A 16,663-nucleotide genomic window follows, 5' to 3' on the forward strand; every position below is an offset into this window, starting at 1 on the left:
TGTTAATCCATAACTGATTAATCTGAATAAAATGGAAGGTGGATGAAAATTGGTCCTGCGACAATATCCGAGTTAAGTAACTTCACGAGCGAGTTAAGTGGCGCAGAGTGTTTCAGTTTAATTTAGCGGAACATTTGATCTCGGTTATGGGAAGGAATAGCGAATTAACCAGTAGAAGAACCTTCTTTCACGATAATATCGAAAATATAACAAAAGTATTGGGTCATTCCAATCCAATTGCGTTAGATATGCAAATATTTGTGGATAATAGCGTACATGGTCTGCGAAAAAAACCAGCGAAGGTTGGATAGACTGGGAAAAAAGGCGGAAGGCCTGCTGGTATTCACGGGGTCACGGTGAACCCTCTTTCTTTCCTCCTGCTCTTCTTTTTCGGCATAAGGATTACTTTCTTTGGTTGCCGGAGTTTCCTTCAGTTTTCCCTCGATTCGGCTCCGATTTGCGATAATGAGTTTTCAAACTCTTTTAAGCGAACGATGTGTATCCAGGCCGCTTTGCCCAAGGATCGAAGAACGACACACTTCCAGGGACTTCTAGGGGGCTGTGAAATTCTATTTCCTTCCGGCAATCGCTCCTGTTTCCCGACCTAACGAAAATCCCTGCTACACGCCAGGGATATTGGTAGTCGGCTGGTTTAGAACTTGCCAAAGTATCGATAGAAGGATTATCCTTGTTTTTGTTTTACCTTCAGTCTCGATGTTCTATGATAATAACGACTGTTGCGTGAGGTAGATTAAATTATCACTTTCTGGGGGATGAAATGAGAAACGAAGGAAGTAATAGAGAAAAGTATTTAGGGGCTTTTAAAGAGATAGTTTGAAGCTCCTTTGTAAGGTTTAGTTTAGTCTCTTAGCTCAACTTTCAATCCTGCTGTTTTCCTCACTTCCTCGCGTTTGTCTCTCCTCAGAGATCTCGTTTCTTTGGAATGCTTCATTTATAAGAAACGTGGAATGCGCGAAATTATATTCACTAAACATATACTAAAAAACTATATTAAACACTAGAACCAAATACTTAAGAACTATCGATATTCGAACAGTATCTATGGAAATGTAAGACCCACATAGACCCAAGGAGAACAGCAGGGTGAATTATAACAGCAGGGTCGTTCCATTAAAGGAAACTTTAATATGAAATTAAAATAAGCAATGATTTTGTTCACGTTTTCTACAAGTAGCGGTGTTAATTTCGCTGCGATACAAATTACAGTAATATAATATACTGCGGATGTTTATGTATTTATAGGAAAATTAAGGAGGCACAAAGATGCATAAAATGCACGTAAAATGAAGGATATATAAAATATTCAAAGCACAGCTTCACGATATTTAAGCAAGCAAGACAATTCCCTGTTCAGGTTTCATATTCTCGATTATAATGGCAAAAATATGAATTTACATAAATAAATATTCCCCACCCGTCGCACCAATATCTACATATAGTACAATAGTATATATATATAGTGCTCATGGTTAAATCGTGTTTTCAAGCCCTGTTCTCCATTAGAACTTAGTGTATCGAACAACGTTATATCCCAAGCACTGTAAATGCGATCCAGAATCAAAGATCGGTCGCATAACGAATTTCTATCCCAAGTCGATTTAAAATCTAAGATCTACGTAAAACCAGAGAATAGATCGATACAGTCACGTGCAAAGACAATCGATCTTTCGCGGCCGCCGTGGGACAAACGATTCTGGTCGTTGCCACGAAGGATTAACAGAAATTTATGCAGCAACATCTGCCACCGGTGTCTCAGCGTTCGCCCGTTGCTGATTCAATCGCGGCACGCAGCTGGGCCAGCGCGCGGCCCGCGTTAACATCTTCCAAGTTGGCAGACGACTTAACATTTATCACGTGAGATTAATTAATGACAGCGAGACAGCCGTAAGCGTATATACCTGGTAAACCGTGCAGATTTCTCTCTTCCTTCCAGCACTCTGCTTCCGTTTCACTTTTGCGCATACGTTTCTCTGTCTTACTGCTTAACACGTTCGTCTTTCTGTCTCTGTCTGTCTGTCTCTCTTTCTGTCTGTTGCTTCCCTGAGAATAAGTCGACGAGCAGTTCTTCTCGAGAACATCTGGTGAACTCGATTTGCTCTTGATACGTTCGTACTTATGTAAGTACGCGTACACGTGTGTATTTTCTCCTCATCTCTTGTTCTTGATATTCCTTTTCATTTTTCGATGATTTGTAATGGTCTGTGTTTGTTGGATATTAAGTTTTTTTTTTTTACAAATTTATTACGTTTGGAAAAATATATGAAAATGCTGTAGCAATTTTTTTAAATTTAGTAAACGTTAGTTAATATGTTTTGTGACACGATATGTTTTGGTGATGCCAAACGAGATCATATCAATCGCGATTAAGTGTTGATTGATTGAGAATATTGATTCGAACAAAATAAAAAGATCGGAGTAAGTAAAATAAATTTTTGTAAGAAATAGAATGTTTAAGTAACGCTCAGGTAGTGGCATTTTTATAATAAAAATTCATTAGAATTAAGGTAAATAACTTATTCATTCTTCCGTCGATTTCTTCGCGCTGTTAAATATATAAGATATGTTCCTTATTTATAATCAACACTAGTTTATAATCATGTATTTTTATAAACTTAACAAAAAGACTGCGACTTAAGATTTATGGGAATTAATTATTATAAGTAGAATCTACTAATTGTAAGTAGGAAGCTTTTCTCCAGTTCGTCGTGTATTCCCTTGCTGATTGTTCTTTACCTTTACAACGAGAGCCATTGCCATTTTATCTTCCACGTGTCATCGATTACCCATAAATTAGCTTTAATTTGTTCCACTCGTGATACGTTGTAATTGCACCGATGATATATAATTTTATTATAATCGTCTTCTTTGGCACTATAGCTAATACTCAAGAGAATCATAAGAGTTTAAGAATAGGGATTGATTAGTATCACATTCTAATATCATCGTGGAGAATCGCGTTACATGCAATGGAAGCCCAAATGTTAAAAAGAATCAAAATGAAAAATTTGTCTTCTTAAAGCGTCGAAGTTGTCTTTAATCGAAAGCTAGCGGGCACGTTTCTTCAGATAAGAGAAGGGATTTTTAGTTCGACTTTTGGGTAGTTAACAAAGGCTTTTAACTCCGAAAGAACGATCCATCCGTTCAGAGCAAAGTTCACAATCTTCAGCTGAAGATCTTCACAGTGAGAGAGTGGGTTTTCAAGTGACGAGAGTGAGAACTTAACATAAATCGCAACTTACAGAAAGCTGAAAACAGAAAAAAGAAGACAAGAATTGTTATACGATTAGAGAAACGGTATAACAAGCTATAAACAGCTATATTCTTTCTTACTACGTTACTTCATACTGCGATAATTCTGTCCGATGCATTACGATGATGGAAAGAAAATGATCGATCACGGTATCAACAAATACACTGCGTCTCGTTCACTATAGCGATTGACTATTATTCTTTATGATTTTTGTATTATTAAAATAGTGAAATTATTATAAAGATTAAAGTCAATGAAAAGTTAATTAAATTTAAAAGTTCAAGCTCAATCCAAGAATTATTATAATTTTTTAAATACTTTGTTATTCCTTTGCAACGATCTACAATTTTTGACAAAAGCTGGATACCGGACTTTGGTAGAAAAAATAAAAAATCTTTATAGAGAGAGTACTTGATATTCGTCGATTAAAAAAATTCTAAGAAATACAATTCATTTCTTTCTTACACGAAGCACGTAGGAATTAAAATTCAAGTTTGAACGAGCGATCGTCAATCAGCCATTTGTTTTCCACCAACATAATACTTAACAAAAATATAGTATTTTAAAAATTCCGCAAGTACCAAGAATATTTGTCACTCCAATTAGAAATCGATTAAGCAGCATCTTCCTCTTTTCCAAGTACAAAACTAAACTCAATCGCTCCCGTTAACTAACTGTTCTCGCTTTATCAGTGCCAGATAAATTCCCCGAGATAGCCATCGCCCGACAATCGTTCAACTAACAATAACCCCAGTCGGTCGAAACCATGAAAATCCTCAATTTTCTGCACGCGAAATAATGATTCTCGTATATGCGCGACTCGTAAAACACCTTTATAAAACGTGTCGAACGTGTTTCGACTAATGCTGCAGGACCGATAGAAAACGTAAAAGGGAGGAAGAAAAAAAATTGTGGGAAACGCGAGGGGAATGACGGCGCTCGTAAACGATTTTCGACCGTGAGAAAGGGGTGACACGCGCGAAATCGGGATTTTGATTGCGCAAGTTATCGTCGACGAGATCATCGTCGAGCGGCGCGGACGTCAGCTCGGTGAAAAACGACGCGATCGTCTGTTTAATATACCGGGTGACCGGCGATAAACGACGAATAAATTCCACGGTCGGAATCTACGCGCGTAATTACCGAAGTGTCACGGCGCCCCATGCCTCCAGATACAATTCGTACGGGGGGGAAAAATACGCTTAATACTTTGTTTCCGTAGTTTTCTTCTTTGCTCTCGTGTTTTTGTTCAAAATTGATGGTGTTCCGGTGGTATTAAAAAGACGTATCCCACGATTGGTGGTAATTTAAAGTCCAGGCGGGAACGAAAAAGGGTTGAGTTCATATAAATTTTAGGTAAAATGTAGTTGACTTTACGCCGCATTCGATGAAGGTGTGAGTACTAGATTAGAAAAGGGCCTTTCAGAGCTGAGGTTCCTTTGAATCGCGGGAAGAATTTTGTTGTACCAATTCTCGTCGGTAGAAACACATTTATTTCTTTTTACGTTTTCGTAAAGAAGGCAGAGATGTTCTACGATTCAGAATTAGTTTCGCTGAAATATTTGATGCTCGAAGCGTATCAATTTTCTACTTTATCGAGTTACAATTTAATAATAGTATAATTACACGAAGTAACAATAGCAATAAAAAGTCATAGATTTAACTTCAGAAATCGTGAATTCAGTTAAAACGAAGGAGAATTGAAACGATAGAAACGGGAGTACGATTTCTTGTCAATGAAAGCTAAAGAATTATATATTACTCTATGTTATCATTATCGAATTTTTAATCGACGGTGTACGCTATATAGATAGTAATAAGATTGGGAAAACGCAAGCGTCCCCGCGACCGCGTGACGATTTCCAGCGGATTTATCGTTTGTAACAACGCAGACAGGCGCGCGTCCACGGGAATTTATGTCGCCTACGGTTATTTATCTCCTTTTAGGTACGTGCAGGCGATAATTGCGCACCGTGTGGCCCTTAATCATCCGAATTACTATGCCGCAATTTTAATTATTGCCAGCCGCGATTGTACTTGCGAAATCGATTTCAAATAATGGTCTCTCTCTATGCTAGTCCACCAACTAATTAATGTAACTCCGCGTACAACCTCTTTCCTCATACTTCTTTTCTCCCATTTCGTTTTCCACATGAAACCATCCTCGTTCGAATAAATTAGCAATAGTTCGTCGATGGATCGTTTTCGTTCGAGTTTTCATTATCAATCGTGGCTAATAAACTTAAATACTGGTCAATTTTCGTAAATTGAATGTTCTATGAACGTACACGGTACTCAACGATAGTTAGTTATGCTTCTTTTTAATCTCTCGTTTAGTTGCTGTTGGAAGTAGCGTGACAGGAATATTGTTAGGAATGTCATTATCGAGGAATTTTAATGGCTTATAAAGATATTTTATTTGAAATGGAAATTCAAATCGTTGCATCGTGGCGCCATTTTCATAGATCAATGAACAACCTCGTGTTCTGTAGAAATCTTACATTTAGTTTCACCGTTGTTGTAATATTCGAAGGTTCGATAATGCTATTAGAAGAAACTAATCTGAATTTTTAATTTTGCGGTAGGTGTAGTACAATTTTTGCTATTAAAAAAGAAGCCTTCGAGAATTTTTTATCGGATGCACGGATAGACGAAATTACTTATTTTTTGTATGTAACCTCGTAAATACGAATATTTCGATCATAAAGGAAATAAATTTTCTTTTTAATCATTCTTTTTCTATCTCTTGTTACACCATTATACGTAAAAGGATTAATCGTTGTTGAACGATACGCGCTTGACAGTTGACTGGTTGCGACGAAAGCCAAAAGGAAAAATGGACCAAGGTCCTCTTAACGCGATCTCACCTCCATCCATAGACTGAGATCAATGACACTTGTATTCGTTGCAACATTCACGTATCACGTTCTAGTCGAGCGCATTATTGGGTCGATAATAGATATGCGTTGGAAAATTTCTCGAAAAGAACAGCGCGTAAGGAAATCAACGCCAGCCGTGACACACCGACGCATTGAAAATGCTCCATTGCTGCGCTTTTTTTCCATCAGATACCATAGTCGACGCTGACATCACGGTCCGATAGAACGTATTACTCATCGATAGAATATTTGGCGTGAATATTTTTTTAGAAAAATAAAAATTGCGTATATTGGAATAGGGCGATAAATGATCGTTCAAGTATGACGTGTCGCCATAGTTTTCATCGTTTCGTTAACTTCCATCCAAAAGTTTTTTCTTTTGACAATTTATTGAATCCTTGAGATCGTATTTCAACATTTTATATACCGCTTTTACGTAACACATTAATTTCTTCTGCACAGAACGTATTTAAACGAAGGGAAGAAAAAAGCCCTTTGAGCAGTATACATGCAACAAGACCTATTAGATCTCCAAAGTAATATTTCAATATTTTTAATATCGTTTTGCAACAAAAGCATATTTCAATAATATGTATTCCCCTCTTTCGCCCTCAGGACATATTACATCCTCAAAGCAATATTTCACCATTTCATTATAACTTACGTGGAAGAAACCTCCATTATTAAATTCTACTCTCTATAAATCCTTTCCTATTACACGTTGATAACAACGAACAGTAATTTAAGACGTTATATTTTTTTGTTAAATGGAGTGCCGAGAATCGTAGTGGTGTGCGACAGTCCACTGTTAGCTGTCATAAAATGTTGTGTTTTGTGTTCGTCATTATAAAAGATTGAGTATATTTTTTAACAAAAAAGAATATATATATTTGATTAATATTAAATTATAAACTATAATAAAGTATTTAATAATATTTAAATAACAATGAAAGAAACGTATATCGTCACAGTGAATAAAGTAGTAACTTGATAAATTACCGAGCTGAAGGGACGATACTTTTAAAGGTTCAAATCTGTTACTACGTTCGAGTTCTCAAGATCTTGACCTACGACATCATGATCCTCAGCCAAATGTTTCTCGTTGTTGAATAAATATTTCCTTCGTTTAAATGATACATCGTTTTCGTATTTCTTGCAAATATTAACTCTATGCAACAGTCAAGTACGTCTGCGTAAAACATCTTTAAACGAAGGCAAGAGAAGAGCCATCGAGCCGCGTGGATGCACTAGAGATATTCAAGCGGTGATATACACGTGTACCGTAGCCGTTTCCACGGGCCACAATCGGTGATATTCGCGCGTCGCGTCGCGTTCCAGTCGTGCCGCGACGTACGAACGAGAACGAGGTCAATTGACTGTGCCACTGCTGCACACGGGACTAGACGTGTACACACCACGATACCAATCGTGTACAATGCAATCGTTCCCAAGAACGGACATAGTGCCGGACAAATACGGCTGTCATTGCCGACGAAATCGTAAACACGCGAAAACAATAAACCTTATTGATCTCCAGTACATCCGTCTTCTTCGGGTAAATTCTACTTGGAAAGGAAGCTAGCCCTTTCGCATGGCAAAACATTGAATTCGTCAGAGATGAATACTACAGAGATGAATAGATCAGTACTACTTGGCGAAAGTTGGTAAAAGACAATTTAGCATCGTTAAAGAGGGAATTTATTTGGAAAGTCTGAGAGATGCTGTATATTCGTACTTTTAATTATAACATGGGAAGGATAATAAAAAGAAAGTTTGTTCACTGCTTCTGATTCGTCGTGGAAAATTTTGATACAAGCAATTATGAAATCACGCGCGTAATTTTTTAACGGAGGCTAAACGCGCGATTAGCATATCGAAATACTAAACAACATATAGAATAACAGTTAGAAAGCTGAGTGGGATTGCGGATCCTACTTTAAAAATTATTCGAACTACAAAGGTATTTCTTTGCCGTTCTTCTCAAATTTGAGTATATTTCGAACTATTATATAACCATAATCTTCGTTCGTGAAACAAAAGTCCATCGACAAAGGTCTAAAGGATTAATCAATCTTGCAAACAATGAACCAGCAAAACACTATCTCGCTAAACGTCGTTGACTTCGCCAAAAACTTTCAACCAAGCCCCGCTACCATCAGCTCGATTCACGAAGTCCCGCATCTGTGCTGCACAGTGCACACAATTTCATTGTACGCACAACAGGAAGCCCGTAGACAGCAAGCGAGACCCATCCATTCGAACATCCACAGCAGAATTCTCAAAGGGCAACCTCAGCTCTAGGACGATCTTCGCGAGCACTTAACTTCAGCGTCCGGTTACGGTCGATCGTCTATTGTTCGCCTGAATTCCATTAGTTAACACAGTTTCTCGTAAACGAGACGCCGTTCGACGCAAGACACGTCGACGAAGATTCGACGTTAAGTCGGGTTTATTTCCATCTGGGGAGGGACGATGGATGGATGAGAAAGTCGCGAAGAATTGAAGGCGATCGCAAACGACGACGAGGAGGAGAACGATGGAGTAAAACGCGGGGAGAATCGAGCGAACGACGACCACGACGACAGCGAATTAATTCGTCGACCGTATTATCGGAACCGCTCCGTCCATTAGACCGCTTTTTTCCTCGGGACGTAACGATCCGTTCGCCAATGGCAGAACGAACGGCCACCATTATTTTATTCGCCGCGCGATAGTTAACGAGGACGTCCTTTCCTTTCTCTCCATTCTTATTCGTATATGTATGTAGCTACATATACATATATGTATATGGATGGGTGCTATTGCTCATAAGTATTTGGATAGTTTGCAGGAGATTCGTGGCAGCGGTGATATTTTAACAAAATGAATCTATAGATCGATGGCAGCTGGCGCGATCTTTGTAGAATCAGCAGACATTAAACCTGAATCATCTGTTGGCGTTGTTAATCTTTTTCCTCTGGTCTGTGATCTGAAGTGAGAAGATTGAGTTCTTTACGAAGTTTAATATTATTATGTGGAGTTAGGAACTGAAAGAACTGAACATACGTCTGTTGCTTTCTAAGCGGAGTTTCCGTCGCGTTATCATGAATTTGTGTTCTCTATATCGATACGTGTGTTGGTTAAATTTTTTGAAAAAATGAAGTTAGAACAATTAAGAACTAAGATGAGGATTTCTTCTGAGCCAAAATGAACATAAAACGATAGACACTTCTTTTTTGCTACAGTGTCTAGAAACGTTATAGCCTTAGATTGGAAATTCTTTTCTCACAAGAGCGAAAGACACGGTTCGTAGTTGCCACAAAGGCATTAAAAGCTTCGAGGGATGGTGCATTCACGATTACTAATACCCACCATGTCCCCAATGATTCTTCACGAGAATCGATGAAGAAGCTTGGAGGAAGTTAAAATTCCAAGCTGAAGAAAGAATGGGACTTCGCGACAGGAAGAAGGAAGAGGAAATAAAGAAGGATCTCTACCTTATCCCTTTCGACTAGGCAAATAGGCAAATGGAGGAGGAGGAGGGCAACTCTCTCCGCCAAAAAAAAAACAGAGAAATCAAGACAGAGCCACGTAGAATCGAAACGAAGGATAGCCGAAAGGATAGAGCCGGTGCTTTTTACTCATGCTGGAACCTGGCGTCGCGACGCCCGACATCTCCGAGCTTCCTTCGCGCGCTCCGTCTCTTTCGTTCTTCTCGTTTCACCCTTGCCTCGTCTCTCGTTGCCCCCATTTTTCTCCTTGTTCCTTTCCATCTCACTTACGCGTCGCCCATCCCCACGCGTGTCTTCCGCATCTCTCTCGCGCCAGCGACGTGTTTCCATCCCCTCTGCTTTTTTACACCCGCCAAAAGCACATTGTTCGACGAAACGTGCACCCTCATCCCCACCAGCCTGCACGCCGTATACTGTGGTCTTGTGCGCGCGGCGTCGCCCTGTCTCTCTTTATCCCACCGAAAGTGTGTTCCAGCAACGAGCACTCAGACCCTTGGCTGCATTCTGCAGCTTCCCGTTTCGCCATTGTGTTTCCACGACGAGGAAAAAGAGAGACGAAGAACGGAAGAGGGACGATGATAGGAAGAAAGAAGTCTCCGTTGGTCGGAGAGATGTCGGTAAACGATTCTCGAACGCTCTCGCTCTCTATATTTCCGTCGTTCGCCCTTTCTTCCACGGAGTCTCTCCCTCTTTCCGGGGATTTCCACGTTTCTCGGTGTTGTTAGTATCGCGCGATATCTTCTGCCAGAGACTCGCACCTCGCACGGATCAAGGGCAGTAGACGTGGCTGCCAGTTCGAGAGATGAGCCCGACGCGAGGGGAAAAACTATCCGGCGAAGGTTTTCTTTTCGATCGTGTGCCTCTTCAGCCGAGATCAACTGAGAAATTGATGGCCTCGAGGACTGGCTCGAGGTTTTTGCCGTTCACGGCGACTTCCACTTCCGGTTAGATTTTACACTTGTTCGTGATGGGGTGAATAGATTTTTTGCTTGCTTTGGCGAAGGGTTAGTTATTGAAATTATTGGGTATATGTACACTGGCTCGTAAAAGTATCTCGAATAGAAAACTTTTATATACGTGTTTATATACAGTGACTGCAGAGAGTAATTGGCAAATTGCCATTGTATTTATTATAGCATTTAGATGTTAATTAATCACGTCCAAGATCCGAGACACGTTATTTTTATTTTATTTTATTTTTCGTCAGGCAAAACAACACGCGTAATGTCATTGTACTATGCACTGTTACTTGTTAAAAAAATACATTTTGTAATTTCATTATCACTGCAACGAGAGACGACTATCACGACTGTATTCGTAAACTTTGAAACATCGACCCTGACAGGAACGAGACTTCCCTTTTCTCGAGGAAAGTATCGCAGGAAATTTTCCACGTGAAATGATTTCCCTGTTCGATGGTAGTAGCTTCCTTCTAGAGCAATGGCTAGCGATGTTTGATCCGTTTGAGCATGAATCTCTGTTCTCGTCGATTCGAGGAAGCGTAATTTGTAAAAGGGGAAATCCAATCTGGAGGAGAACCGCGACAAATAGCGAGTCACTGCGACCGAATGGCCGCTATTTTAAAAGGGGGAGAAACGCGCGAAATGGGAAAGCAATAACGCCGTTTCGCGTAGGACTGGTCGTTGGTTTTGTCGTCGGAGATTTTCAGCAGGATGTCGTGTTCGGATAATGGAGGTAAACGTTATGATACGTGCAAAGGAAATTGTGGGAAACGAGATCCTTTGTCGTCGACAGTTCGCTTTAGCTTTTCTCGCTGGCTCTCGTTTCAAGGAATTCGAATCTTTGCCTGAGATTTCAATGGTATGTACGGGCTAGCTACTACTTATTTTTCTGGACAAGGGAAGTTGTATAAGGGACAAGAAAATATATTAAAATGGAAATCTTAAAAAGTCGATGAGAATCCTCGGAACAGTGATTTATCTCTTTTAGAAAGAAATATTTAGAGAGAAATTTTCTAGGCAGAAGGGCATAAAGTAAGCTGTTTCAGCGTCTACGTGAATTTATCATGAAGAGTATGTGAAATGGGAAAAAATTGAACGTGCTGGCTCTGAAGGAACTCAAAGAGACCATTAAAATTTCAAACATCAGAGATATTTCACAGTCTCTTCTATTAAAGAGCATCCACGTTTACTCTCTGACCATAAATATTAAAACTACATGTGTCGGCAACGAAGCTTGAGATTGGAGAAAAAATTCGGCCGGAACATTATCGTCATTTCATTTACTATATGATGTCCATTTAAAAATTCGTCCATTTAATCATAGAGCGAAGTCAAGAAATCACCAAATATGTATTTATATGTATTTATATGTATTGTGTTTCAATATCCTGGGATCTTCAGGTATACGTAGATTCCTAAAAGTGTATGTGTCTCAGTTTTTGGATGTTTTATTCGTCAGAACGACAAGTCCTCCGAAAATGCATCCACTGTACTCGCAGCCTTAACCAATCGTAAACTTATTACGCGAACCACCAAAATTTGCCGCTGCTCTTCTCACCCTTACGTCTGATCTATTTCACGACAACGAAACGTCTAGCCATGACGGGTTCAAAGGCGATGACCCGACGAAGATTTCTATTTTTTCGTCAGTCGGAAAGGGTGGCCATTTGTCGCGCGAGAGAAGCTCCGGAGAATTATCGCCCGGGGAGCCGCGAACAGTTAAGGGATGCTTAATGAAGATTAAGGGGTGACTCGTCTTCGCCACCCTCTTACCTAGTTTCTCTTCTCCTCTCTTTCCACCTTCCTGCAGTTAGAGTTTCCTTCTCGGTTCTCCGGTTGCTCGCGCGAACAAGCCGCGCGTACAAGTCGCGCGTATTAGCGGAAGGCAAAAGCGGAATTCACTAGAAGAGACATCGGATACCAGGGGTGTCGTTTCAGCCCTTTCAGAAACAGATTTAACCCTGTCCGGGAGCAGCTAGGAACTGGCTTCAACGGCCGCGCCCCTCTTCGTTCGACCCGTTGCAGCGCATAATAATGAGCTCGAAATTAGAGCAGCTCTTCTCCGCTGCCTCGAATCTTATCAAGAGAACGCGAAATTGGACTTGGATTCTCGCGCGGAGAAAACCACCAACGTCGCGACGCATCCACCCGCTCACCCCTTTTCTATCTTTTGGCATTGCTCGAATGATAATTACAATGGCCAAGCCGTTGAGTCGCGCACCCTCTCCTTCGCGGACGTAAATTGCGCGTTCCATGGGACCTCGCACAATTTGCACGGCCATTGTAGGGCGGCTAATAAATTCTGGATCGTTGATTGGAACCGGAGGATCGAGGCGGGTACCGCCGCTTGCTATAGACCAGACTGACGCCGATTTGAGAAATTGCTGGCCGATCCGGCGCGGCGATCGTGTCTTTTCAGATTCTGATTCGGTTGGAATTGCAGGGTTGAGAGGTCGGTGGTTGTGAATTTTGAACGGAGTTTTGTGAGAAGTTTCCTGGTGCGGTGCGAAGGTAATATTTTAGAAAATGTTGGAAATTCGATTCTCCAAATATACATGAAATAATGGCGATGGTTTAAAGATTTCAATGGGCGAGGACGTGGAAAATTTCTTAGTAAACACGACTTACCTATAATCGTTTCAGATTCTGATTCAATAGGAGCTGTAGAAGAAAATAATTACAAATTACGGAAAATTTCAACACCCACGAAACACCGTGTGAAAGAATATCATTCCCCTTGAAATTCGAATAAAAAGGAAAACGAAAGAAAGAAAGAAAGAGAGATAGAAAGAAAAGAGAAATAATCACCACGTGACTGCTCCATCCCCATGTCTACGGTTAACAATCGTCGTCTACTCCGGCAAGGGCAGCAAGGCAGAAATTTTTAAACGCGTCTCTCCTAAGGGATGTTTTCTCAGCCGGTAAAAACGCCAGTCTGCCTTACCGGCTCGTGCACCAGGGGCTCGGAGCGTGCACGGTAACAGTGGATGGCGGGACACGGGGGTTGGCCGCGGTTATGACGTCAAAACTGTCAGGCGACTCCGAAAGGGTCGACGAACACCGGCGAGGGTGTGTAGTCGATTAAACAACACCGCACGCAAGCTTTTAATTCTATTTTAAGCATCTTTCGCGGACGACAAGCAACATTTGCTCTGTGCCAGGGGGGTTGCATTTAATAAGCCTTCCTCTGTCCTGTGTTATCGTTTCATCCAAAGAAACATTCGTTCGAGTGTGAATCTTTCGTTCTTGTCATTTATCACCTTCTTCTGTCTTTCTTTTTATGTTGTTCAAAAGTTTGTCAGACATCGAGTGGCCGTAAGGGGATGATTTAACGGCACTAAGCAAGTGGTTTTTATTTAAGAGGCGAACTACGAGAGTAATCACTCCTGGGGAAAACGCTTCAGTGAAAGCAGTCGCTCGGCTTAAGAAAATAACGCGGCCTAAGAACATTACCTGCCGCGCTGCCGCTTGTCTCCCTAACGAAGAGGCCTTTTAACGCGATTACGATAGAACAGTCGGATCAAGAAGTCCCGTGAATGTTTTCGCCGGTGCTGCGATTTTTTAATGGTTGTTTTGAATAGGTTTTTTATTAGACGATGGGATCGAGGGTGGGACTTCCACGGAGCTAGCTCATATCATTGAATTTATATTTCAGAAATTTCAATAATAGACGGATAAAGAGGTTTGGTGATGTTTTCATAGATAATAATGAAAACATCTCTCGCTCTTTACAAACTTTCAGTTGCAATTCATACGAGCCGAATTGATCAACCCAGCTCAAAGTTTCTTAATCTCATTATCTGCGTAAGCACGTGATTAGTATCCAGCTTTAAAAAGAAGGAGGTAACTGACTAACCTGCACATGTTCATTTACCGAATCGGATGGCATAAATGGTTATAAATGCCAAGGTAAATTTTGAAGAATATTTACGTCATTCCTCTTCTTTACGTTTCAATCTATAAAATTGATCGGCATCGTTACCGATTTTTAAGCGCGCGTCGTTCATCTACTCGAAACAGCCCATCAAAAATTGGGAACCTTCCATTCTTTCTTCCAACATCGACAACGAAAGATCGTCATCCGGCCGAAAACTACCCCATCGCAATTCTCGAAGAGACGATGCCGCGGCAACTGGTCGTAAAATCGACTTTTCCGTACGATAGGAAAACGATGGGTATCCTTTGGCGATAAGCGAGTTCGCCGATCTGGCTTATCGACTATCCCCTGAAGAGGGTAACAGCCGACAAGGACATGTCGTTATTATGACGTCATACTGTCAGACGACCCCCAGCACGTAGCAGAAGGGGTGATTAGGCGGCGGTATAGAGGAGAAGGGGGTGGGCTGTGTTGCGGCGAGCGAAGAACACGACAAGGGGGGTGGCAGACAGAGAGAATGCACGGTGTACAGTAGCCATGACACCGGCTGGGAACCGTGCTTCGAAGATGAGGGGGTGCCGGCCACCCCTGCGACCCTCTCTTTCCGCCCCTGAGCCAAGGGTATTTTTCCATAATCAATAACATGCCTCTATTCTCGTCACACCGACCGAGCCAGCTCTGCCCCTCACCACGCTCTCTCACCCTCTCGCCCTCTCGACATCGCCAACCTGTCCAGGTGACAGTGGCGCTCAAACCCGCTCCTTTAATCCTTTCTTCCCTATCAAATGGTATCTCGTTGCGTTCTTTATCTTGGAACAACGTGTTCATAGATTTTTAACGTTCTTTGTATCAATCTTCCAATATCTTTTTTAATATTTCTCGATGACGAATTAAATTGTTCGAAGAGCGAAGGTGTGATATACAAGTATGAATTTTTTTCGAGGGAAGGAAGATTTATAGAAACGCAGATCTAAGACGCGAGCTTTCCGACACAGGTAATATTAAAAATGAAACAGATTTTAACATAATTCACCATTTTGTCCTATGAGCCCTTTCTCTATAAAGCTCTTCGACTCTACAAATTATAATTGAACTCTTCCCTTATCCTAAAATGTTAAAAATAAAGCACATGTTCTTCGTCATCGACGTTCACATCCACAAATATGTAATTTACGATCTACAGATCGAAAAATGTATCGTTTCACTAGCCAATCTTTCCAGTTACGAACAGTACACGTACGAGATTTGATTAAGGATTCTTAGAAGTTCCAAGGTCGTTAATTTTATTTATTTCCACGTGCAAGAGTAGAGTGTAGGTGGACCAGGGCGAGGGTGGTCTTTTTTCAGAAAAAGGGGCAGTGCGCGAAAACGCACGTGCACGCGTATCGATCGTGGCGCGAGTGGCCGCGCACCGCTTGAGAACCTCCGGTGAAAGCGGCGGTTTAAGGGTGGCACGAGTGGCGGGTGAAAGAGTTCATTAAAACCAGCACCGTGTGCACCCCCGCTTGGTCCCCGACCCCGCCGATTCGCCGGTGTGCCAGCGTCGATCTCTCCACCCTTTCCCTCCTCTTACGGGGTGAAGGGGTGAACCGTCGTGCAAAAAATACCCGAAACATTCGACGCTTCCGTCGACACCGACGGCTCGAGGCCCTGCTCGAGGATCGAAATTCGTGTTTCCAACGGCGCGTTTCGAAATAAAAAAAGGAAATAAGAGGCGAAGAACAAAACACACCCCCTGCCGTCGGTGAAACACGTACGCGTTCGACTGCTTCTTTCTTTCGTTGTTTTCGTCTCGTCAGTACCCTCTTGCGCTATGGTTGATGAAATTTTACATGTCACCGGTCAATGGCGAAGTATTTAGTTTCTTCTTATATATTTTAACAGCGACGAATGTAAATCGTAAATTGATAATTATAAATCTTCGTGACAATAGCATGTCTACGTCGAGTAAGTTTTCGTACAACGAATCCATCTTGCATGTTAAGAGTAAGAGAAACGGAATGTCGTGTCCAGTTAAACTTAGAGCTACGAAGAGTTAATAAATTCTCGTACGTAACAGTAGCAGGTTAAACGAGTGAACTTTACGAGGTACGAGCCAACTGACTGCCCCGTTTAGCATAAAATTGCAAAATTACAAAGTCGATGTACACGTAATTTGCAAATTGCCGACTCGTCTTTCTCGA

General features: G+C 41.3%; 1 protein-coding gene across 11 annotated transcripts in view; it reads right to left on the reverse strand.

Annotated features, from left to right (window-relative positions):
- Nucleotides 1-16,663, reverse strand: part of LOC117230712 (max dimerization protein 1-like) — a 229,270-nt gene that overhangs the window by 30,935 nt on the left and 181,672 nt on the right. The window contains exon 7 of one of the 11 annotated variants that reach the window (XM_033488423.1): nt 3,261-3,266. The exons of the other annotated variants lie outside the window; for them this stretch is intronic. Within the exon in view, the coding sequence (XP_033344314.1) occupies nt 3,261-3,266 (6 nt within the window). The remainder of the gene's footprint in view (nt 1-3,260; nt 3,267-16,663) is intronic. 11 annotated transcript variants of the gene reach the window in all.

This window comes from Bombus vosnesenskii, unplaced genomic scaffold, assembly GCF_011952255.1.
Source record: "Bombus vosnesenskii isolate JDL3184/JDL3185 unplaced genomic scaffold, Bvos_JDL3184-5_v1.1 scf7180000013267, whole genome shotgun sequence".
Lineage (NCBI taxonomy): Eukaryota > Metazoa > Arthropoda > Insecta > Hymenoptera > Apidae > Bombus > Bombus vosnesenskii.